We start from the raw sequence: 26,376 nt of genomic DNA, 5'->3' as shown, positions 1-26,376 counted from the left end.
GAATAACTGGTAAAATTGAGACTTCAATAGCAAATACTTTCAGGAGAGGTAAACCAAATTTCCCTTCATCTAATGGGCCTACTTACCCATTCCGACTGAACTTCCAGAGCAAGTCACTAGAAATATAAGAAAGATGCAAAGCTGAAAACTTTTGATATCTGTGATAAATTGCACATTAATGCAACACCATCATGAGACTGGAACTATACACAAACAGGAGGAAGCGGTGCCTGGCCTACCTGAGCTCTGTGCAGCACAAGGGAGCCCAGTTCACCTACCACCACACAAAACAAGAATGCCCTTCCTATTTGACACACATGAATTGGTGTGGCAGCAGAGCCCAGCCCACTGAAGCTCCACTTGAAGCAGGGAAGGTGATGACAACCCAGCCTGCCTGAGCTCTGTGTGAGGTAAGATGTGGTGTCAATACCCACCCCATCTGAGCCTCACGCAAAACTGGCATCCTGCCCATGACCAAAGTGAGGTGAGGCAGGAGGCCACAGCCTCCCTGTCTTAGCCCTGCACAAGTGGAGACAGGCTGTAGTATTGGCCAGCCTTGCGTGAGGCATTCAACAGTAGCCCATCCAAGCACCATGCAAGGTAAAGGAGGTGGCAGTGCCTAGCCTGCCTCATGGGAAGAAGGTGGAGCTTGAACTACCTCATCCAAAGCTGCAGCCAGCTCACCTGAGCATAAGACCTCCCATGTGAGACATTTACACAAAGCTTTCTCTTTCCCAACTTTCCTCCTTTAGGGGAGCCCTTTTTCATTCCGTGTCTGCACCTTCTGACAAGGTGGCTGTATGACTAAAACGGAGAAGAGAATGATGTAAGCTATTTTGAGTTCCCATTGGGAAGAAAGGTGATTCAAATAATGTAGCTGAAGAGGGGGACAGTAGATAAATATTAGGTTGATTGATGGATGAGAAGGTAGCAGGGAAAGGCATTCTCTTGGGTCCTGATGACTCACCAAGCCTCTCTTTATCTTTTGTTGGAACCCTGGAAAAGCAATCAATTGTTTGTTTCAGGTTTTCTTGCCAGCTTACCTCAAAATACTTCAAGACCGTTGGCCATTCATTGTATGTGTGTATTCTGGGTCCATGTGTTTCAGATCTGCATCCACACACATACTTTCTTTTACTTCTATTCAGCACTGCTTTCCCCAGATGTACCTTCAAGTATGCTTTGTGTGCATATGTTTATGGCTTAAAAATATTTCTTGTTTTATTATTTTTATTCTTTAATAAAGCCAATTTTAATTATACAACCACCTGCTCATTTGAGAGTTCTCACCCAGTACTAGCCTGGTATACATAGGTTATCGATCCCAGTTACCCTTCTCATTATCTGTCTCCAGCAATTCCTCCAACCAAAATGGATATGGTCTACTTAAGGCAACACCGGATCCAGCTGATTTCCCATATGTTCACAGCTTTTCCTTAATTCACAAAAGTTTTCTGCGGGCCTGATATTGATACATCTGTGGAAGCATTATTTCCATTACTGGGTCAAGAGGTACTATAGTACTTTTCATAGGAAGTTTGTGGTGTGAATGCATCGAGAAAATGGAATCCATGCATTAGCTAACAATCATGTGTATTGTGTGGAAAACTGACTGCCATTGTCAACTATTAGCAAGAATAGCTGGAATGGAAACTCAGTATGCAGCAGCACTTTATATTGAAGAGCTGCAATGCAGAGCACCCATTGAGTGGTGGCTGTTTTACATAGAAGTATCATTTTTGAGCTGGTCCCTAGAGGAAAGCAATATTGGAATAGAATGCTAATGTCTCATATTCTTAACTTGATTCAGTTTCACACACAACCTTTTCTCAATTGGGATGGCAAAGCAAGCACCTCAGCTTCGTTACCTGAATATATTTTCTTAGGACAAAATGTTAGTTTGGATCCTTTATCGGTTACTGGTGATACCACAACTGTATAGACATCTCCACAGGGTATTTCTGTGACATCACAGTAACTCAGGGTGACACTGGGTGTACAGGTGAAATTTCCTTTTGAGCCATACAGATCTGTAATATAGTTTATTGATCCTTCGGAAGTCCGCCAGTATATTCGTACGCCATTATTGTCCAGTCTATACAGTTTAACTCCAGATGGGCAGCAGGCACCTCAAGGGAAAAAGAAATTGAATAGTAGTTACTGTTTAGACAGAAAGAACTGCTGAAATCCATAACTGATTTTTGTTGGGTGAAATGAAGTAACTTTTTAGTCAACCTATTTACATTATGTTCTTTTAAAGAAACACCAGCAATTTTGATTTAAAGCCCAATCCGAGGGCGGGGGAGGGCAAAAGGAGTTGTTGAAGTGCCCCCCCCTTTGAGCTGCCCAATTCTTGCAGCCTAATGACAGCCATTCTAAATGCCTAAGCAACAGCCTAGAAAGAAAGTTGTTTTGATATATTATCTATTTCTCAGAAGCAAAAATGAACAGTTAATTAAGATGTTAGATGCATCAATAGAATAACAGGCAATGGGGTGGAGATGTGGTCCAGGACAGAGGTCCCAATGTCCAAAGCTAGAGTCCTAGAACAGCCTTCTTTACAATATTTATATACTCTTCTTACAAGTATTTCAAGGCAGGTAACAATTCTATTGAAACAGTATTAAAACAACTAGATAAAACCATAAATTGTAAGACCATAAACGTTAAAACTCCTCTGAAGTTTTTAAACCTGTCGGAAGATGAACATATGTTGAGAGTGCTTTGATTGTGTGTTCCTGCATTGCAGGGGGTTGGACTTGATGGCCCTTGAGGTCTCTTCCAGTTCTATGATTCTACTATGGACAGAGTGGTATTCTGCTAAATACACATATTGTATATTTAAGACTCTCATGTATTATATTTATATGTCGCCCTTCCCTTTGCAGGCTCAGGCCAGCTTCCCTCATATAAAATTTAATAAAAGTAATATCTACAATAAAATACAACTATATCATACTTATTTTAAAATCAATATTAAAAAGTAGGATAGATGGTACCTAAAATCTCTATATTAACAATAACAGTAATACTGGGGGTGTGTTAGAGGGAATAAAGAAGAGAAGGCTGTTGATGGAAATCATTACTTTCACTGTAGTTGCCTCAACTATAAGCCTGGCAGAACAGCTCCATCTTAAAGGCTCTGCATAATTGCATTAAGCCCCACAAGGCCCTGGGTCCAGGCCTGAAAACGCCCTGGACCTGGTTGAGGCTAGCCGGATTTCTTTTGGACCAGAGGTCACCATAGGTTCTTACTTGCTGAGAGCAGCACTTCTGGGGACGTGTTGGGAGAGGTGATCCCACAGATACGATGGCCCCAGACCATTTAGGGTTTTAAAAGTAAGCAACAGAACATTCTTAAAAGCAGAACAGCTTGCAGAGGTGAATTGTTCAATATTTAGGAGGCAATTGAAGACAGTTTTATTTAAGGCTGTATTTATTAAAGCAGCCCTAAACTGATTTGAAATTTTGGTTTTATGTTTTTATGTAATCTGTATATTTTGTGAATACTGTAAGCCGGTTTGAGCTCTGTTAAGGAAGAAAGGTAGTTAATAAATATTTTAACGAACTAAATACAATAAAATAAGTTTAATTATATCAGAACATAATTTACTAACTGCATCTGATTTTTAAACTGCATTTATCATCTACTTACTTGAAGAAAATCCTCTGTATATACAATCTGATATTAAGCCTGTTTCACTGATTGCCTTGACAGATACAGTGTAGTTGGTACCACATGTAATACATCCTAGGAGGCATCTGTTTTGGAGTGTGTGACAACTGGCCTGTGCTTTGCGTGATTCCAAAGTTGCTATGTATGTCTTTGCACCAGTCCCAATAGACCAGCTGATGTTTGTTATAGACTGTGTAACTTGAGTTACTGTAAGATCACCTGGGCAGCAAGGAGCTTGAAAGAGAAGAGAAAGGGTTAGTTTTCCTTAGAACCTAAATATTTATTATCATTCTTGCTTTGCAAAATGTATAATATAAAGCCTCTCTTGGAATCTTAGGTGGAAATGTTACTTTCCCCTACCCTAATCCTGACTTCTCAAGCTGTAACATAAAAATACTTTGAAATAGCTACCTTGACAGCACAGGTGATTTCTTTGTTTCTTACAACATCCCACACTGATAGTTGGTGACAAGTTTCCTTCTCCACAAGATCACCCCAGCAACCAACCATCATGAAATGGAACAGATGGTGTTGGTAATGATCGACAGTTATTGAGAATGTTTCAGTATTTGCACACACTGAATTTTTTCTGAGAATCAGGAAACCTATGTGGCAGCAGGGGCAGAGGGGAAAGCTGCACTGAGGGCTGGGCAAAATTGACACCTCCCTCTTCCAGAGATGGCTGGAGAAACGATAATTTTTCTAGACTCCTCCCCAATGCAGTGCCTCTGCTGTGCTGCCATTTTTCCACAAGAGATTCCTTGTCCTTCAGCAGCTGGGGCATGTAGAAGACTCCTGGGCAAAGGCAAGCTTGTGAACAGTGTTCTTTCAGCTTCTCCTGTGTGCTTTTTCAAAGGTAGGGCCCATCACTATGATTTTCCAGTTAAACTAAAGAACACAGTTTCCATGGTAGTTTTGGAACTCAGGACCTATATTCAATGGGAAAATGCATATAAGATATGGTGCAGCTGTCTATAAAGACATGGCACTAAATTTGCATAGATATACTAGAAGTAGAATGATGATCCCTTTATCTATATAAAATGTTTTGGGATTGGAATGACAGCCCCCAAAGTGGAATGACAGTCCCTTGGGACTGCTCTCGTGACTGTCATTCCAGATCCAGACTGCTGATTCCAGTCCCAGGGACCAAGATTGCACTCTAAGGGCTATCAGTCCAGTCCTAGAATAGTCTATTTGGCCCAGATACCATCATTCCATTCCGGAGACAGTCATCGTAGGCCCAAGGGAGGTCTCTCTAAATCCATTCTGCAAATGTGATGCAACTTTTGTTTGCTGTAATGTATTTCAATGGAGGAAAAAAGGTGTACAGCTCCAGAAGTTGCAAGGCTTTTGTATAACAATCTGCAAATAATCCAAAAAAATGCAGTATAGTCATTACAAAGAATATAGTTATTACAAAGCAAGTTATATATTCATGGAGTAACTTATGAGGAACGTTGCATATTACAAAATCTTAGCAAAGATTCTTCAACTGTCATCAAGCTATGGACAAGGGAGGAAGAATGAACACTGAAGCCAATATACAGGAAGTTAGGAGATACTTAGGATGAGACCTTTTATAAACTTATTTGAAATGACCCCACCAAGTATATTCGTTTAGTTATTAAGGTGGTTTATGAGAATTTAGTTTTGGCATATAATAAATCTTGTTCTTTTTTTATTAATGAACATTCTCAGCTTCCAGTTATTTATTGTTGCCTAAGATTTATAAATCTGCATGTCCCCTGCCTGGTACACCTATTGTGTTAGGATCCAATTTTATATTGGAACCTTTAGCTAAACACCCTGATTATTCTGTTCCTGCTATGAGATCGTGTAAGATTCCTGAGGAGGATGGTGACCTTTTGGTTACTATGGATGTGAATTTCTTATATACCAACATACCACATGAAGAGGCTCCTACTTTTGTTCAGTGTTTCTTACAGAAGGGAAACACAAAGTTTCCTACCACTTCTCTTTTTTATGCCATTATTGTAAATTACTTACTTATTAATTTGATAGACCGCCCACCCCCCACCCCCACCCCCCAAGGCTCTGGGTGGTGTACAACCAGCAAAATAAAATAAAACCACAATTTTAAAACAGCATAAATTACATAAAACTTCGGGAAAACTGGTACCCCCTTGGGAGAGGACAAGGCACAGCACTTGGCAACCAGTGATAGCAGTATTAGGAGAAAGAGTGGGTTGAAAAAATGGGTGGCAATCAGCGGCTGCCTCCCTCCAAGGCCAGGTGGAACAACTCCATTTTACAGGCCCTGCAGAACGGCTCAAGGTCCCGAAGGGCCCTAACAGCTGCAGGAAAAGTGTTTCACAAGGCAGGGACCAGGGTGGTGAAGGTCCTGGCCCAGGTGGCCAGCTGCACCATAGGGGGGCTGGGGACCACTAGTAGATTTGCCTCTGCAGATTGGGATATATGGGGAGGCATACCAGATGGTCCACATGTAAACATAGCTGCATAGTATTTTGGGTAATTGGCATGTCTTTCAAAATGACTGCATTATCTATTAAGGACCTGAAGACATCCATTTCCATTGTAAGCAAGCTTACACAAACCACCAATCCTGAGGATTTTGTTGAGGAAGAAGCTGGTTTGTACAGCTATTCTTGAGGATTCTGTTCCTGAAGAAGCTGCTTTGAACAGAGAAATGAGTACTATATCCAGAATTCCCATCATCCAACCTTTTTCCTTTAGGAATCCTGTCCTTTAGGAACCTTTCTGTTGCAATCAACACGTTGCCTTATTGTGGAAGATATATACAGACTTGATTGTCCCATAAGGAATCCTTTCAGCTGCAGTCACCGTCTTGCCTTTTCCTTTCTGTGAAGGACATACGCAGACTCAAATGTTTTCCAACTAATTTCTACACGGGAGGTTTTTCCTGCTTCTTGTGACATTGGGGTTGTTTGTATATTTTGTTTGTTGCAATGTGTTTTTGCATGGTTTAGTGTTCACCCTGTCACTTTAATATGCACATACGCATTTGCATCCCTTGATTGGTTGGTATTATTTTTAATGCCATCATAGTAGGCTTTTTCCTGTGTATTTTGAACTTGGTTTACCGCTACAGTGTTTCCTGTTGATACTACAAAACATATTCCCCACCACACAATCGCTCTACGCTGTGCTGTGGAGAGAAACACATCTCACCATGACATACCCCTGAAGATGCCAGCCATAGATGCAGGCACACGTTAGGAGCAAAAACTCCCAGACCATGGCCACACAGCCCAGAAAACCCACAATAGCCAGTATCCTATTTCCTTTGTGGATGTGTTGGGATAATAGTGAGTTTGGATTGGGCTTTTCCCAACACTTTTGAGGAATTAAGTGATGAATATAAGAGATCAGTTCAAACTTCATCTCGGCCGAACAGGTAGCCTCAGACACACTAACCTCTTTACTTCCATTCACCTAACATACAATGGAAGAAATGCATACATGGTAAATAATATATAGCATCTCTAGTCAGTTGTGACTTACCTGTCTCTAAAGGAATACTGTAACTAGGCAAGCTGTGTCCTGCTTCTGTGCTTGCAACAGCGCTGATAGAGAACAGTGATCCACACGGGAGGTTATGGAGAGTGCATGAATGTTCAGCGCTTGTGCAGTCCCAAATTCCTGCCTCTCCTTTGGCAGTGACTATGTACACTGCTTTATCATTATTGGCAAGCCAGTGCACACTGATTACTGAGAGTGTATCCTTTGAAACGCTTATTACTTCTGGGCTGCACGGAGCTGAAAAGATTTGAGATGAAACACATTTAAACTGCTTTAAATGGCTTTAATGTTGTGTTAGAACTACTGCAAATGGCATTTGTTATGGCATTTTCTCTGTTTAAGATCTGCTCCATGCCAGGGTATTCCACCGCTTAAACTTCTTCTTGAAAGATTGAATTCACCTGAAATTTTTTTACAAGCACACTAATCAAATGTAGACATCACAGTCTGCTCCAGTGAGCCTGAGAGGTTCATCAGCAACATCTGAGAGGTTACCAGGGAGGCAGTGTTATAAAAGTATCTGTAGGCAAAACGGCTTTGCTGTCTGAGTTTTTTTTTCCTCAAGAAAAGGAGTTCCTGGTGCAGTAGTCTTTGACATATGTTGATACATGGGCTATGGCTAGCTTTGGAGAAATGGTGCAGTGCAACGGGTAGCGTTATGCTAGTATATATGGGCTTCCAAAAAGTGAAGTACTAGATCAGAAAACTCTTCAGTTCAGCAGCCACCTATTTGATACCAGGGCTTGTATACAAAAGAGGATTTCTCCAACACCACCCTCGTGCAGTGGATTATTCCCCAGGACCAGCATTTGGGGAGGGGGGAATTTGAACTGCAAAGGGAAGAGGGAAGTGAGGAAGTTATTCCACAGATGGAAATACCTTCACTCAGGGAACTTACCAATGTATCAGTGCAGCCCCTTTGGAATGTGATTGCGTATTTGTTATTTTTATCCCACTTTTCTCCCCAAGGCACACAAAGACGCTTATTACATAGTTCATCCCTCCTCCTCCTTTTTCTCACAACAGAAGCATTTTGAGATAGGTTAGGCTGAAAGGTTGTGATGCATTTTCATGGCAGAATGATGATCTGAACCTGGTTGTCCTAGTATGACACTTTAATCACTACCCCATAGCAATTCTTGGCACTGACATTGGCAGCCTGTTACAATTCATATTTCCTCACTATGTATCCTTGAAAGTAAATATATACAGTGTTCCGTACTTAAAGATATATCTCACCACAGGCTTCAAGGCTACAAACAAGACAACTCCTGGAAATGTTAATCTAAGGCCCCTTCCGCACATGCAAAATAATGCGTTTTCAAACCACTTTCACAACTGCTTGCAAGTGGATTTTGCCATTCCACACAGCTTCAAAGAGCACTGAAAGCAGTTTGAAAGTGCATTATTCTGCATGTGCGGAATGAGCCTAAGACTCAAAAGATACAACTTAATGATGATTATCTGTTGCTGGGTCAGCTTTCAGTGAGGGAACAGAATGTCTGAATGTTGGTTTATGTTAAAATAAAAACCTCCCTGCATATTCAGAGCTTCCAAGTTGGGGAGAAGATCTGGTAAATTTTTTGCTGTGATGTATTTGTTTTGTAGAAGTAGAAGAAGTAGAAGGCGGCGGAGGAGGAGGAGTTTGGATTTATATCCCCCCTTTCTCTCCTGCAGGAGACTCAAAGGGACTTACAGTCTCCTTGCCCTTCCACCCCTCACAACAAACACCCTGTGAGGTAGGTGGGACTGAGAGAGCTCCGAGAAGCTGTGACTAGCCCAAGGTCACCCAGCTGGCATGTGTGGGAGTGCACAGGCTAATCTGAATTCCCCAGATAAGCCTCCACAGCTCAGGTGGCAGAGCTGGGAATCAAACCCGGTTCCTCCAGATTAGATACACGAGCTCTTAACCTCCTACGCCACTGCTCCTCCTCCTACGCCACTGCTTTTTAATGCAGGGGAACATTCTAGTAATTGACTTCTCCAGCTGCAGTCTGCAATGATATGATAGAGTAAGCTATATATCATGGGAAAGCAGGTTATGAGTGCAATCCTAAATAGGTCTACTTGGAAGAAAATCTTGTGTTATTCAAGAGCAGCTGGTATGTCAATCAGGTTTTGGACAAGATTTTCAAAAGGAAGAAACAACAATTTGAACACCCTGTTAAATATTTCCTCTTACTCCATTTAGTGTAGGGCAGGATTGCCACTATATAAATTGTAATATTTTTATTACAAATTGTAATAATTTTTCACAAATTAGTCTTTTCATCTTGCACAGTATCTCCTTTGTTCCTAGCTGCTGTCTTGTATTAACAAAAGTGTAAACTGGAATAGTACCTGTTGTCACTTGTTTAGATGCACATGAGGTATTGCTACCTCGAATTTCACTGAATGAATAGACGGTGATATTGTAATGGGTGTTGCACTGCAGGGCAGACAGGGTACAAATGGTGGCAGTGTCATTGCACAGCAGCTTATTGGACCGGTCTACAGCTTTGGTTTCATACATTTCAGCACCACGGACAGGAGACCAGACAATTTGAACCGTGTCACTGGTCACAAACACTGGGTTAAAGTCACTAGGGCAGCACGGTGCTAAAGAAATAAATGAGAAAATTTTTGTCAAACAATTTTTGACAACAATGCTCAAAGTTTATCAGAATAAATACTAGTTCCTGCATGCTCCTTTTAAACAAAGTATTTAGGGACTCTAGCACTTTTCTCTTTGTGCTACCATGGTGTTTTACTAGACAAAGGAATTACTTGTATATTTTGTAGTGCATTTCAGTTCTACCACTGAAGTTGGCCAGAGAGTGGTATTGCAGATAAAAGCCTAGAAACATCAGGCTGGAATCCAACAGCTTTGCATTTTGTCCAATAATCCAGCTCTGACCTGGCTCCAAAATCTCAACAAGTGATTACTCAGGAATACACTTTGCTGCTTTCTGATTTCCCATCCTCTATGCACTGCTTTCTTTATCACCAGCCTTGTTAGTCACCTTTTATCTAATGATTGGAAATACATAAACCATTTATCCTAGCCAAGGCTTAATAGGCTGCCAATATACCAGAAACTAGCTCTACATGTAAAAGATTGTGCCTAATTGATTTACAATGCCTGCAGATTTACTACATGCACATGAGAAAAACAAGGTGATACGTACCAGTGGTATGGTTAAATATGTCACCTAAGGGGCTCTGTCCAGCCCTGTTATAGGCAAAGACACTAATGAAATAAGTAAAGCCACAGTCTGATTGAAAGTGGCACTGGCTCTGAGAGGTGTTGCAATGGACCTCTAAACCATCATCGCTTTTCACAAAGACCACGTAATAATCACTGAGGTCAACATTGGACCATGATACTGACAAGTTGCCAGGCTGAACTTCTTCAATTGTTATCCTTTCTGGAGCACAAGGGACTGCAAGATCAAATTTTTACCAAGAAAATTGTTAAAAGACATTCCATACTGCAACACCAAACAACAACTTTTTAAAAAGAAAGCTCAAATCTATAACAAGAATATAGGGACTGCCCATCTTGCAGTGCTTCAGGGTTTGAATGTGCTGTCCTAAGTCCACATGTGCTGAAGGCCAACTTAATAAGAGCGTAGCATCAAACTACATGGCACAGTTTGTACAGCAGATGTCATGTCATCTGCATAATGTCCTCAGATTGAAAGCCACGTGCTTTCAGAGCAACCTGCAGTGTCATGTGGGCAACGGGTGGGTTGTTTAATGGTGAAAAGTTGGCTTGCATGGGTGTCATACTTTAATTTTTTTGTATTTCACAGAATTCCTACAATGGAGGCTAAACTGGAAAGATACATTTGTGCAATCACAGACATGATGGTTAAAATGCAAATATAATCTTTTGAATCAGTGTCACCAGTTATCATCTTGCAAGTGCAGAAATAAACTGACGCTTTGATTCTTTAACACTAAATCTGGAGTGTGAAAAGAGAAGCTAATACCTTTCCTTGCATACATCAATTCTGAGTTCTCCTGTGCAGGTTATATAGTACTCATTTGGGCCAAAAGTAGACTTGATGTGTAAAGCTCATTGGCTGATATACTCAATGGAATGATACAGATATGCAACTTTTAAATAATTAATATTGTTTCAATTCTGTATGACTTGTGGGCTGTAATGAAGACTGACTGACTGACAGGTGTAGGATGTGGCTGAAAACTCAGGTATGTTAGTTTGCAAGAGCTGTATGAAACCCCTTTCAAAACAGATCATCAATAGCCCTTCCAGTCTTGTTTTCTTCCAGGCATCTGGTATACTGTGGTGGATCCAACCCCTCTGTTCAGCAAGGGCTGAAACCTTCCTCCAGCCTAAGAAACCTTCCATTAAGAGGCTCTTCCAATGATGGAGGGCTTCAAATGTTACTAAACAATGTCTGGATCCACCTCACTGCCTCTGAACATAGGGATTTTAGTTAGCTAAAATTGCTAATAGTCATTGCTAGAGAGCTATTGCTCATTAATTTTCTAATCTTTTAAAAAATGCTATTCTGGCTAGTGAATCCACCATATTAATCAAGGCAGATGTACAACAGGTACAGTCAAAAGTAATTACACCAATGTGTACTCAAACTTACCAAAGGAGTATAATTTAAATATGAAAAAACTTATTTTGGAAAGAAAAAACTATGTACAATATATATTGGCTTGATAAAGGATTTCTGAAATAAAACCCTAATCTAGCCAAACTAGACTTTGTACTTACCTGCTAAATTTTTTTTAAAAAAATTGGAACTGTTATCAGTGAATGAAAGATAGAATTATATGTTATATAGCAATTATTTAAATGATACTCACTTAGTGTTTGAGTACGCATTGAGTTTGAGTCCGCATTGGTGTAATTACTTTTGTCTGTATTCTGGCTAGTGGCCATTATTACATCCTGTTCTAGTGAACTCCATAATTACAATCTGAAAGGGGTTCTTCCTGAACCTATGCCAATCAATTTAAGTGATCCCAAATTCTAATGTTATGAGGGATGGTGATTCTGCACCATTCCTAATCATAACCCACTTATCAAATTGCCTTTCTTCTAAACCAAAATATGGACAGTATTCTCAGTTGACAAATACAACAAGCACATGTTTCTTAATACCATATGTGTCTGCACACCAAGAACTGTACAGGGATTCCTTTAAATCACATACCAGTTTTGAAAGTGACAGCCTCTGCAGGAATGCTTGAGCCAGCCTCATTGCTTGCTATGACAGACAGGGAATACTCAGATCCACACTCAAGAAATGGTATAGTACAAGAGCTGGAAGTTGTGCTGCAGTTTAGGTCAGAAGTGCCACTGTGGGCTGCCATGACATAACTCAAAGCTCCTTCTGCTGGCATGCAAGAAATAACAGCTTGCAAAGCTCCACTGTCAAAAGCCACTTGAATATCCGCTGGTGCATGGGGACCTATAAAACATCAAAACAAATATGAAATCATTCCCCTTTAGTGGAACAGATTTAGTATATTTTAATTATTCTGCCCTTTCTCCAAGGAACTCAAGGCAGTGTAAAACATGCTCTTCTCCATGTTATCCTTACAGCAACCCTGTGTCTTGTGCAGGACGTTAGACTGAGAAAGCAGCATTGGTCTGGTCAGCTAACATTCCTCATGACAGAACGGTAATTTGAACCCAGTTCTAGTCCTATATACTGTCTGTCTGTTTTATCTATCAACCACATTTCCATTTCATTTTTCCTCCAATAAACTTTCCCTTCTTTTCCATTTTATCTTCATAGTAAACCTGTGAAGTAGGTTAGGATGAGAGAGAATAACTCACAAATTAATTCAGTGCATTTTGTGTCTGCTTGAACCTAGGGCTTTGCAAAACATCACTGCTACAAACTGATGCAATATTGTAGCAGCTACACCGCACTAATTCCTGCCACAAAGATATTATTATTAATAATATCCTGCCTTTCTGCCCTTACAAGGTGGGTCGCCATCTAAAATATACACGATAAATTACAATATAAAATCATTAAAATAAACCTCTCTCCCAAACAAACCTCATTAAAATAACTTTAAAAGTTAAAATACATACAAAACTTTAAAAGTTAAAATACATACAAAACATACCGGTAAAATATTAGTTAGGAAAGAGGAATCTTCAGGGAATGCTAAACAAAACAAAGGCTTCACTCACTGATGGAAGATAACAGAAGGGGACAGATGAATTTTCCTGGGGAGAAAATCCCAGAGCTTTGGTGACATTACTAAAGAGGCCCTTTCTTGGGTTGCTGCCTGCTTAATTTTAGAAAGCAGGGGCACCTGAGACAGGCCCTCCAAAGATGGCCATGATGGACGGGCAGCTTCATTAGGTGGTCCTTCAAGTATGCTGGTCCCAACCATGTAAGGATTTGAAACTCAAGAACAGCACTTTGCATTGTGACTAGAACACCCTAACAGCCAATGTAGGTGGTCTGAAAATGGAATTTAAAAAAGGAGAAGGAGAAGGAAGGAAGAAGGGTTGGATTTATATCCCCCTTTTCTCTCCTTTAGAAGACTCAAAGAGGCTCACAAACTCCTTTCCCTTCCCCCCTCACAACAAACACCCTGTGAGGTAAAGTGGGGCTGAGAGAGCTCAGAAGAACTGTGACTAGCTCAAGGTGTGTTGCAGTGCACAGGCTTATGTGAATTCCCAATATAAGCCTCCACAGCTCAGGCGGCAGAGTGGGGAATCAAACTCGTTCCTGCTCTTAACCACTACGCCACAGCTGATCCCTACAACCCACTCCAGTCAACATCCTGGCTGCAGCATTCTGCACCAACTGAAGCTTCCAAACACTTTTCAAGGGCAGTCTCACGTGGAGCACATTACAGTAATGTAATCTGGATGTAGCCAGGGCATGCATCACACTAGCCACATCTTTTCTGTCCAAAAAAGACTGCAGCTAGCTAACCAGTCAAAGCAGGTAAAAAGCACTCCTGGCCACAGCAGCCACCTGCTTATTCAGCCATAGGTCTGCATCCAAGAGCACCCCCAGACTGCAGACTGGTTCCTTCAAGAAGAATGCTTATCTATCCTGAGTGGGTGACATCTTAAATCCTGGATCAGACCTGCCAGTGGTACTTCCACCTGCCAGTGGTACTTCCATCTTGTCTGGATTAAGCTTCAGTTTATTAGCTCATATCCACTCCAAAAATGCTTCCAGGCACCTGTTCACAGTTTCTACAGCCTTCCTGGGATCAGCTGGAAGCGTGAAGTAGAGTTGAATGTCATCTGCATATTGGTGACAATCCAGCCCAAATGTTCAAAGTAGCCATTTTTTAATTCAAATAGCATAGGTTTGGTCTGGTGGATCCCTTCTGCTAAGAAGGGAGTTGTCATGAGTCAGTCCGTGGGAGACAAGGAATCTGACCTGGAGCCTGAAGGCACTGTGGACCAAGAGTTGCAGGCAACAGAGCCAGCTCCAAGCCCTTCCCTGCCAGTCGAGACAGAGCCAGCAACAGAGCCTGATGCCATGCAGCTGGGAGAGCCACCAATTACCTCAGACAAGCTGAGTAACAAGCCAGCTGCACAAAGAAGGCAAAGACAAAGGCAGCAGCTAAGTACTAAAAAAAGAAGTGCTTGCATTGTGCTAGGTATGGCAGAAGACTCGGCAAAATGGAGGCATCTGCAACTGAGTCTTTGCAGGATCCTAGCCTCATTAGCCAGGATCGCCTATATAAACTGTATCTTAGGCTTGACTTTGCCTGGGTTCAACGAGCGTGTTTCACATGCACCAGTTCCTGACTCCATGCCTGCCTTCTTGAACTCCTGGACTTGCTTGACTCTGAACTGTTTTCTACACTTTTGCTTGCCGTCTGCCTTGTGTTGGACCAGTGGTTCTCAACCTTCCTAGTGCCGCGACTCTTTAATACAGTTCCTCATGTTGTGGTGACCCCCAACCCTATCATTTATCTATTTTACAGATGGAGAACACTGATGCAGAGAGTCTTAGGTGACCCCTGTGAAAGGGTCGTTCGACCCCCAAAGGGGTCGTGACCCACAGGTTGAGAACCACTGTGTTTGACTGTCTGACCATGCCTTTGCATGCTTCTTGCCTTGATCTCAGTTTGCCTGACATGCCATAGCTGATGCCTGACTGTCGCACAGAAGTCTTGCTCCAGTGGACAAAATCTTTAATGGAGGAATCTTATTCCATTGGAGCTAATGTCTTCCCTTTGTAGCAGGATTCATTCATCCTTACCAAGTAGAAGGAATTGGATCCAATCCTATTTTTTTCCATCTGTACTTCTTGGACTGGTTTTGCTTTATGTAAATGACTTCATAACCATGATTACATACAGGGGTTTTACTTTCACTCCCCTTTCATTGTTTTCACCAAGGGCTAATACAAAGTCATTGATAAATATTTAACTCTTACGTGTTCTTTGATTGTAGGTGAAGTCATCCCCGGGTATCCCACTGGCATCCCAAGCATGTGCCTTGATTGTATAGAGAGTTCCTGGATCTAGTCTAGAAAATACCAAGGATGTATTGGTGGTGTTCTCTTTCAGCATGCTGCCCAAACCATCTGCTCTCATAATGGACACAAAGAATCCAACAGCCATGTAAACAGCTCTCCAGCTCACCACTATGCTGTCAAAACTTGGGGAACTTGCAATGAGGATTGGAGCAGCTAAGACTGAGAATGAAAAAAAAGGTTAAATTTAATGGGGCTTTGTACATGTATGTAAAGGAAAAGATTTCATTCTAGGTCAGGGGTAGGGAACCTGTGGCTCTCCAGATGTTCAGGAACTACAATTCCCATCAGCCTCTGTCAGCATGGCCAATTGGTGATGCTGGTAGGGGCTGATGGGAATTGTAGTTCCTGAACATCTGGAGAGCCGCAGGTTCCCTATCCCTGTTCTAGGTGAATAACATCACAGCAGCTTCTCACCTTGCATTCTGTACTCATATATACACTCCTAAATACAAAGCCACTATGCACAGCATTTAATATTAAAGGTAGCAACCCACCCTGGCCTTAAAAATACATTGAAATAAGGTTCGGTTCCTTTCCCATTTGCCACTTCCTCAATGATTGTATTGGATGATGAAGATTTTTAGGGAGAGGCATAACTTGCTTAGTGCTTTAACATCACAACCAACAGCTTGACATGTGTCCAGAAGTGAACTGTGGAGCTACAGCAGAATAAATCTATCATTTCCTCAAGTCAAATGAACAGTGATATTATGTATTAAATGAAACTTTTGAACATACTTCAAGGGTAGTCCCATACAAAGTATATTACATCAGTCAGTCCTTGACACTGTAAATGAGCTATACTCCCATTGTGGTGGTGGTGGTGGTGCGGGGGGTGGGTGGGTGGGTGGGTGGGTGGGGGGGATGATGACTTTGGGTATTACGCTCAGCTCTGGCTGTCAGTCAGCTTTCAAGCAGCTTTCAAGCACCTGCAGAGATCAGCCAATGACAGGATGAATGGGGTGCACATAGCTGGAGACTGCAGACTTCTCTTTAGTCCATAGATCAGATAAAAAAGGAGGAGGCTGAAGAGGTGTTGGGCATTCCTCAACTCTCTCTCACACACACCATTTATTTTCTGTGTGGCTACAGGGTGAGGAAATAATTTTACCCAGGGCTCTGACTGACTGATAGACCCTGGGGATTTTTTTACCTTCCCCACAGCAAAGTGTATATGTACTGTGTATGTATGTTTGTACTATTAAAAACTGTGTAACTATCCCAACTGGCTGCTGGTGTTTAGGCATTGACTGGGGAACATAGAGCAGGTTGTGAAGGGTAGGGTCCTAGCATGATCAAAAAAGGGTAAGGGGCTTTTGGGGGGTAGGGAGCACCACAGCCAACAGCCAAACTCAGGATTGTGATGGCTAAGAATCACAGTTTCTACTGCTTCCAGTCCCAAAACCAGCCTTCTTCCCTCATTTACCCCCACAGGAGGGTTGGGGAAGAGGCTGACAGCATTTGGGCTGTCAAGTGCACCGATCATCGCCAGCCTATGCTGCACCAATATGCAAGAAACCTGCAATCAGTCAAGTTGTGGCCAATTCTTCCCCGCATGGTGTGTCTTTGTCATCCTTCTCCCCCCTCCCACTCCCCTTGGGCTGGTCTCCACTCCACAAATACTCAGCCTTTTCTCCTTCTTAACTCCAGCCACCACCTGAAGTACTGAAAGCAACGCCAGGCTCAAGAGTGTTCTTTAGAGCAAAACAACTGGTAAAGGAATAATCCGTAATCCTTATCTGTCACAGGCATTTTAATCTCTGTGGTTCAGTTCTGATCTAACAAGGATTCATTGGTTTATTTGAGCTACAAATTGATTGCTGGAATGAGAATTCAGTGTGCAGACAAGCATTCAGTGTGTTGCTGTTTTTTGACCCCCTGAACAGTGGTTTAATGGGTCTGGAAAGCTGCTAGCGAGAGGCAGTGGAAGGTGATAAAGGATTCAATTTTGAGCTGCTCCAGCTGGGTGTCTCTGTACATGGTGAAGCGTATGAGGGAGGAACCAGGCAGAAATATATTTCATTAAATATTTCCATCTCCTCTTAATTCCATTTTAAACTGTTGAACCAAATCCACTTAACCCAACCTGTTTTCGCCCAGATCTGATGTGACGGCTGCTCCTAGATTATTATATAGCAAAACTAGAACTGGCTGACCCCTTCCAGAAAAACGGTCATCATGTGCAATAATATTTACTGAGCTCTGCTCTTGGGAACAACCTATATAAAAATTAGCAGAGACCATGGTGGTTTTTTTTTAGATTTTAAAGATCATCCAGCAAAACCAAGAATTAACAAGGAAACATTCCCCCCTTTTGACTCTAAGAAACGGACAATCAAGATTAACAGTGCAATCCTAAAGAGAGTTACTCCAGTCTGAGCCCATTCATTTCAGTGGTTTTAGACTGGAGTAACCTTCCTTAGGATTGCACAATGTAGTCTTCCTTCCAAACCTAGGTTAGAAGCCCAGACTGAGATGGATTGAGGAATAATACCAATAATGTATTGCCAGTACTTGCAGTAGTATTAATAACAACTCTGTTTTAGACTAAATCAGGGGTAGAAAACCTGCGGCTCTCCAGATGTTCAGGAACTACAATTCCCATCAGCCCCTACCAGCATGGCCCATTGGCCATGCTGACAGAGGCTGATGGGAATTGTAGTTCCTGAACATCTGGAGAGCCGCAGGTTCCCTATCCCTGGACTAAATGAAAAGGTACCTGTCTTTGTCTTCTTTGTAGGTGAAGGTTGACTTCTCCCGCCAGAGTTTATAGAGCGAATGGAGATTTTGTACGCAGTAGCAGCCTTCAACCCTGTCACAGTGCCTGGTGAATCTGGGATGGATGTTTCAATGAATGAGTCTCCATCCTGGGCTGTCAGCAAGTAGCTGGATGCCCCAGCGACTGCTGTCCATTCCACTGTGATACTGTTACTCAGTTTTGAATAAGCTTGTTCGATAATGGGGATCTCAGGAGCTTAAAAAAGAAACCAGGGAACTAAGGCCATTTCAAAATCAACAGAGAGGCTGACCTTTAAAGACATAACTTTGTTCATTGCTGAGCATGATTATTTCACAAGTACGATCTCAGGAAAGATAGGTGAGTTTATCCTTTTAGCACCTTTTACCTTAACAGCATAGCTATGCATGAAAAAAAACATACAGATTTGACTGGCTGAAAATGATCCATTAATTGTTGCTGTCCTGTTGAGAGGTTATGGCTCAGTGGCAGAGCACCTGCTTTGCATGAAGAAGGTCCTGAGTTTTGTCCTCCACATCTCAGGGAGTAGGGGATCTGAAAGAACTTGGCCTAAGACCCTGGAGAGCCACTGCCAGTCAGAATAAATGATACAGGCCTTGACAGACTCAGCATAAGGCAGCTTCATGTCTTTGCAAATGCGGAGCATTTCTGAATACTGCCTGCTGCATCTCTGAATTCTTCATTGCTCTGGCCCTGTCTCCCTCCAATCAACCTTTAGGGGACAGCATCTTGGTTTCACAACAATACAGAAGAAGAAGAGTTGGGATTTATACCCTGCCTTTCTCTCCTGTAAGGAGACTCAAGGTGGCTTACAAACTCTTTTCCCTTCATCTCACCAGAACAGACACTTTGTGAGGTAGGTGGGGCTGAGAGAGTTCTGAACCAAGAAGAAGTTTGGATTTATACCCCACCTTTCTCTCATGTAAGGAGGCTCAAGGTGGCTTACAAGCTCCTTTCCCTTCCTCTCCCCACAATAGACACCTTGCGAGGTAGGTGGGGCTGAGAGAGTTCCAAAGGACTGTGACTAGCCCAAGGTCACCCAGCAGGAATGTAGTAGTGCGGAAACACATCTGACTCACCAGATAAGCCTCTGTCACTCAGGTGGAGGAGTGGGGAATCAGATTAGAATCCACCTGCTCTTAACCACTACACCATGCTAGCTCTCTCTGACTTACCCAAGGCTGATACCCTTATGGGGACCTATGGCTCACTATTTTACATCTTTAACAATTCCAATCCACTAATGAGATACAGGCAAATTCCACATGAAGACAGAAGGTGTCCATGTCAGTTAAGGGTACCCAAAACCATAAAACATATGCTATTATATTGTCCAAGATATGATGGCGGGTGAGTCCAGCAAATTTTTCCATTGTTACAAGAAATGCACTGGCCAGATGAAAGAAAAATCTAATTTCTCATAGCAGATAAGAATCCTGAAATTACAACAAAAGTGGCTGAATTCTTAGCATATGTTGTTGGATGAAGGAACCAGAACTAGTGGACGAAATGCATTTCTTTTGCATTTGTTACTGATTTTAAATGTTTTTCTTTTATGCCATTAAAGGTATTTGTTACTGTTGTTGTTAACTAGCCCAAGGTAACGCAGGAACGTACAAGTGCAGAAATAAATCTGGTTCACCAGATAAGAGTCCACCACTCATGTGGAAGAGTGGGGAATCAAACCCACTCTCCAGATTAGAGTGCACTGGTCTTAACCACTACACCACGCTGTCTCTCTATGGGCAGGTAGTTTTTACATATACTCCCTGTAACCTGCATGGGTGTAAGGGTGTAAGTGTGAACCAACTAAAGAGCTGTCTGCTTTAATTCAGGGAAATATTACACATTTGGGGGACAGAGTGCTCACAACATGGATATATGTGACTTAAAATGCACTCTGCTAAAATTTAAAAAGTAAAATATGTTAGCATGCATATTGAAACAACCAAAACATTTCATAACGAATAAGACAGGATTTCAGAGATCTTGGCAGCATCACAGGAGCTGTACTTCCACAAGCATTGTGAGCTATTTTTGAACAGTATTCTCATTGTGTTAAGCCAAGACTTCTTTCATTCTTTGATAACCAGCCAGCAAGCCAGATATGTCCCCCTTTTGCTCTATCTGTAATGTTTCTAAGCATTGGTTAATGAAGGAGTGTAGAGACAAAATTGTTTCACTGAAAAGTTGCTCCCGCCACTGCAAATTTTCCCAAAATAATGAATGATTTGTTCAAATAAAATATATAGACCTTCATTTCACTAAGCTATTACATCCCAATTCTATTTTTGCAGGAACCCTCTAAGGATATAACTGCTTCATCACCTCATGTTCTTGTTTACAACAAGGTAACTGTATTCTCTAGAACTGGGTTTCTCAGACTGGGGCACCTGAATTCCTCACATTGTGCAGACTTGGAAGAAAGAAAAAAGACGGCAGCTGCTTCAAGTTTACTGCAAGCCTCTGTGTGTGCATGTGGTCAAGTCACAGCAGATTTATGGCAACCCCTTAGGGTTTTCAAGAAAGGAGATGTTGGGAGGTGGTTTTCCATTGTCTGCTTCCACATAAGCGGGGAGAGTTCTGAGCGAACTGTGTCAGGCCCAAGAACACCCAGCAGGCTTCATGCAGAGGAGTGGGGAATCAAAGCCATTTCTCCAAATTAGAGTATGTTGCTTTTAACCACTATATCAAGCTGGTTCTCACTGCAGGTCGATGAAAGTGCAATTTTTTATAGCAGAGCCTATGACATAGATGGAAGGAAGCCTCATAAGTTGCACTTTGAGGTTTGATGTGTATTTCCTTTCTTTAAATAGCAAGGAGGAAGTGAAATTCAGATGGTTTGGCTGAAGATTTGTAGCTACCTTAGATGATAAACTTACTCCTGCAAACTTTCAAAATATCTAGGTGTATTAATACCCAGCAACAAGAAGAAACAAACATTTTCCAGGATTGTTAGTGGAATGCAGACCCCAATGTGGGTCTCAGTCTGAGAAGGCAAACTGAGGTATAAAATTTATATGTGTATACACAGCTAACAGCTCTAGACAAAGACAAGAACAAGGAAGTCTCTGTGCCAAAAGGCCTGCCAGGCAGGTAGCAGTCCAGGTCTGCTGGTCAGAGTAGCAACTAAGAGATTTTGCTCCACTTCCCCTATTTCTGTTTTGCATTTGCCTGTTTCCTCTCCCTTCCCCTCACCCAGCCACAACCAAACCAGAGATGAATCCAGACAAACAGTATGACCCACTGTCTTAAGAGCCTTTTAGTCAACCCAAAATTCCTCTCCGCATAACCATGGTAATATGACTGCTGTTTTAAGTGGTTTAATTCTGTGAAGGAATGCATCCTATCCTATGTCTTTTCAAAATGCTCAGTGGAATGTAAACTTGAGAAAATCTTTAGTAATTTTCAGTGAAAATAGCATCTCTCTTTCTGAAACAGATAGAATAAATCGTCTCGCAAAGCAATCCCATACTTGCCCGTTAACTGCATGGTCTGTGCTTCAGCCAACATAATTCCATTCTTGTCAACAGCATCTACTTTTACAGTGTAAACAGTGTTGGGGGCCAGAGATGCTAGGGCACCTACAAATGAGAAATCACTGAAATGGGCTGAAAGAGAGTGTCCCATTGTGTTCACAGGGGTTGCCACGACTCTGTAAGAAAAGGCTCCTGGAAATTTGAGCCATCGGAGGTAAATACTTCTTGATGTCACATCATAAACAGATACTGAGAAACCTGTAAATCAGATACACACATCCAGTCACTCTAATCTGCCACAAAATAGTTACTGGTTATAGGCAAGTGAGTATATGAACATCATAAATGTTCTATTAGTTGTTTCAACACAACAGTCACTGGTTATGGACAATTGTGAGTATATGAATACCACAAGTGTTCTGTTAGATGTTTCCTGCTCCTTGTCCCCAAGAAACCCCTGGAGTTTTGTGACAGAATAGTTACCTCAAACTCAAAAGTTATCAGCACCTCACCCTTAAATCTTTGGGGGATAAGCCACAATCTTCAAATTGGTAGAAAATATTACGTGTATCTTGTCTAGACATGCTGGGAAGAAAATATTTCCCATTCCCAAAGCTTTTTTGCTTTCTATAAATGACAATGGATCTCAGACAGTGGTGTACCTAGGCAAACTGGAGCCCTGGGCAAAACCTGACGACCACCCTCTCCCACCGTGACCAAACAATGATTTTTTTTCACCCGGTTGTTTCAAAGTCACCATCACATTATAGAACATGCCCCAACTCACAAATCTGAACACAGCAATGGGCCATGCCACACAGCAGAAATATTTTTTGAAAACATTTTCAAAATGCTTTCAAAATGTTTTATTACTGCTATGAAAACATTTTATGGTGTTGCATCCAGCCCCCTCAATTGGGGGAAACTGCATCACTTTCAATGTTATTTAACCTGGGAACCCCAGATTCTCCCTTTAAGGTGGATTTAAAAGGAGAATCTGAGCTCCCTAGTTTAAACAAGTGATGCTGGAATAAACCCCCAAACAGCATTATTTTCAATGGTGTTTAAACTAGGGAGCCCAGATTCTCCTTTTAAATCCACCTTAAAGGGAGAATCTGGGGTCCCTAGTTTAAACAACATTGAAAGTGATGCTGTTTTGGGGTGGATTATCCATCCTGAAGGGGGTGGATTTAATAATAATAATAATAACCTTTATTAGGTATTGAGAGAATAAAAGAAAGAAAGAAAACAAGCATTGGCAGGAAGGGGGTGGATTTAAACGGAGAATCTGGGGAAATTTAGGGCTGCCTGCTGTCAGGGGTGCAATTATTAAGATAGCAGCACCAAAATTTCAGAGTATTTTCATGAGACCCTAATGATGATTCCACCCAGGTTTGGTGAAGTTTGGTTCAGGGGGTTCAAAGTTATGGACCTTCAAAGGTGTAGCCCCCATCTCCTATTAGCTCCTATTGGAAACAATGGGGGCACTCCCTTTGGGACTCCATAACTTTGGACTCCCTAAACCAAACCTCACCAAACATGGGTGATGTCATCAGGAGAGTCTCCCGAAAAATCCCTGAAATTCTGGTGCTGCTAGCCTAAAAACTGCGTCCTCTGCAGGCCAAAAACAAAAAAACACTGAAAATACAAAAAATCCCACAAACGAACCTGCAGTTTTTGCCCCCCCCCCAGGGGGTGCCCTGGGCAACTGCCCACTTTGCCCAATGGGAGGAACGCCTCTGATCTCAGACATTTATAAGCTTTTGATTATAGCCCCTAATTCTCAAACACAGTTCCCGATCTGTATAAGGGAGAAAATGCTGATCTGAAGGATGAATGAGACAGATTGTTATAATCTTTTGTTTTAGAGTTATGTCCCCCCCTCCAAGAAACTCCAACTGATACATTGTGGTGATGAAGAGAATGAGGACATCCTTGATTCCAATCTCAGGTCAGCCAGAAATCAGCAAAAACAGTCAACATCTCTAACTCTAAACATTAGATTTAATTTCAAGTCCCTTGGGTCCTGCAACCCCTAAAATAACTAGGATCTTTTGAAAATGTGCATGCTGATATTACAGGGCTTGCCTTGAAGTTAAGAGCAATGTTTATGGAAAAAGTCCAAAAATTATGAGGAGCAAAACATGAGAGTTTCATTTTTTTCTGATGTTAATTTTTAATATAACCGCAAAAGGAAAAAGATCTTTCCCATTTTACCTGTGTTTGCTGAGATAACCTGTAAAAGAAGGTTGAGAATATTTGAGAAAATATTTGGAGAAATCCTTTTTCTATACCTAATTAAAACATTTTGTATTTCTAGTACAAACAATAATTCTTTAAAAAGAAAGTACAAAAAATATTATATCATTTCGACATCTTGTTTAAACAAGCATAGATACCCTGTTTATCCGAAAATAAGACATCCTCTGAAAATAAGACGTAGTAGAGGTTTTGCTGAAGTGCTAAATATAAAGCATCCCCCAGAAGTAAGACGTAGCAAAGTTTTTGTTTGGAAGCATGCCCGTCGAACAGAACAGCAGAGCATGCAGCTGTGGAGCGGAAAAATAAGACATCCCCTGAAAATAAGTCATAGCGCATCTTGGGGAGCAAAAATTAATATAAGACACTGTCTTATTTTCAGGGAAACATGGTATGTACAGCCACTACAAAAGCTATTCATGAGTTTTGGCATAGATATTAAGATCACATTACACCTTTCCTTCCTGCATCTGTCTATTGATACTGAAGGGAAAGTTTCCAGTTGCTGACAGACCAGCATGCTGATCTCAAACACATTATATGAACACAGGAACCATTATTTGCAGGAGAAGCTTCTTATACACAATATCTTTAGTCTGGTAAGAGAAATCCACATGTTCAAGCAGCCCTCCCACATATCATTGCTGTAGATTAGAATCTGGATGCACACCTGTTATCATGATGCTCATCTGAGTCCTAGAGACTAGAAGATATATCTTCTGATGCAAAGGGAGATAAGCATGCATATCAAGACTACCCTTTGTTGTAAGTCACTTGTACCTACAACTACTGTTGGATAAACATTACCCTGTCAAATAGTATCCTTAGGGGAAGACTTTTGGTGGGAGCCTGCATATTCTGGTGTTAAACTGGAAAGAACTTCTGGGAGGGCTTTTTTTGTTGGCTGCCACCAAGTGGTGGAACTCCCTCTCCCAGGAATTGGTACCCCCTTTACAGAGCTTCTGGAGGAAAGTTTTTGAATTAGTGATGGCTGTTAGTGTTTCCAAGCTACTTTGGGGTTTCCTGACATGATGTTTATTGATGTTATGATTATGTATATTTCTTTGGGAATTTTAGATTGCGAGTCATCTTGCGGCTCTTGAAAATATATAATGACAGCATGTAACTTGACTATATGACTAATTTATAGCCAAAAATGTTTAATATTTTTGAACAAAAGATGCTATACCTGATCCATGAACAAGTCAAAATTGACAACACCAAAAATGACCACACCAAACATGTAGTGAAAAATTGACCAAAAATGTAGTGAAAAATTGACTACCCCAATTTAATATACTTTGAAATGGCTCTACAGAGGATCACAGCAGAAAAATTATGGAGGATTAAATCAATTAAAATCAATGTGACTATTCTCGAAATAAATGTATTTAAAATCATAGAGCCAGATTGTCAATGTCCTTACGTGAGAACTATAAAGTATTCCCTAGTAATGAGAGCTGCTAGGATCATGAGACAATCCTAGTGGCTGCTAGGATCATGAGACAATCTTGTCTCCAACTAAGGACGGTATATCTACTGAAATGTTTTGTGAATCAAACTGCCTGTGTTCTAAAATTACAACAAATAAGTGTTTTTGTCACATATGCTCCTTCGAGAAGCATATATATAGCAAATAAATAAAGCATATATATAGCAAATAAATAAATTAGTACTAAGCTGCAAAATATAATTTATTGTAAAATATTACTTCACTGTTTTGAGTTGCACATAGGTCTTTATTAAAGCAGATAAAACATTCCTAACCACGTTTATTCAGAAGTAAGTCCAATTAAGCTGAATAGCACTTACTCCCTAGTAACTGTGTGTAGGACTGCAGCCTTATAGTGAGATCCCAAGCAGTTATACTACCCTTAAAAGCTCATTGACTTCAATAGTATAGCTCAATTTAAGATTGCCATTTAAGATTAAAGGCTGATCTTACACATTTTTATCTCAATTTCAACAGCAAAATCAACACACCTTCATACCAATGGGATTATTTTTAAAATGGGAATAGCACACTGTAGACTACATTTGTTCAACAAAGCTATAAAACTGCTTTGACTCACCATTTTACAGCTGATGAGAATGAATCCAGAAAGTATGAAATGGCTACATCTTGCAGCAATCATTCTGCAAGCTGGACTTTTAATTTTCCCCTTCACAGATGGAAGTAAT

The 26,376-nt window shown here is 41.2% G+C and overlaps 1 protein-coding gene across 1 annotated transcript; it reads right to left on the bottom strand.

Annotated features, from left to right (window-relative positions):
• Window positions 1-1,720: 1,720 nt before the first annotated feature.
• Window positions 1,721-26,376, bottom strand: FNDC7 (fibronectin type III domain containing 7). The gene is made up of 11 exons (XM_048496378.1): window positions 26,268-26,376; window positions 24,154-24,172; window positions 21,937-22,194; window positions 18,419-18,673; window positions 15,598-15,858; window positions 12,379-12,636; window positions 10,369-10,623; window positions 9,542-9,799; window positions 7,184-7,438; window positions 3,656-3,910; window positions 1,721-2,129 (listed from the first exon to the last, which is right to left on the bottom strand). Exons 1-11 carry the CDS (start codon window positions 26,328-26,330, stop codon window positions 1,813-1,815), a joined length of 2,454 nt encoding a protein of 817 aa, XP_048352335.1. The 5' UTR covers window positions 26,331-26,376; the 3' UTR covers window positions 1,721-1,812.

The sequence above is a fragment of the Sphaerodactylus townsendi genome, linkage group LG05 (genome assembly GCF_021028975.2).
Source record: "Sphaerodactylus townsendi isolate TG3544 linkage group LG05, MPM_Stown_v2.3, whole genome shotgun sequence".
Classification (NCBI taxonomy): Eukaryota; Metazoa; Chordata; class Lepidosauria; order Squamata; family Sphaerodactylidae; genus Sphaerodactylus; species Sphaerodactylus townsendi.
This window is presented reverse-complemented; position numbering and strand designations above follow the sequence as displayed.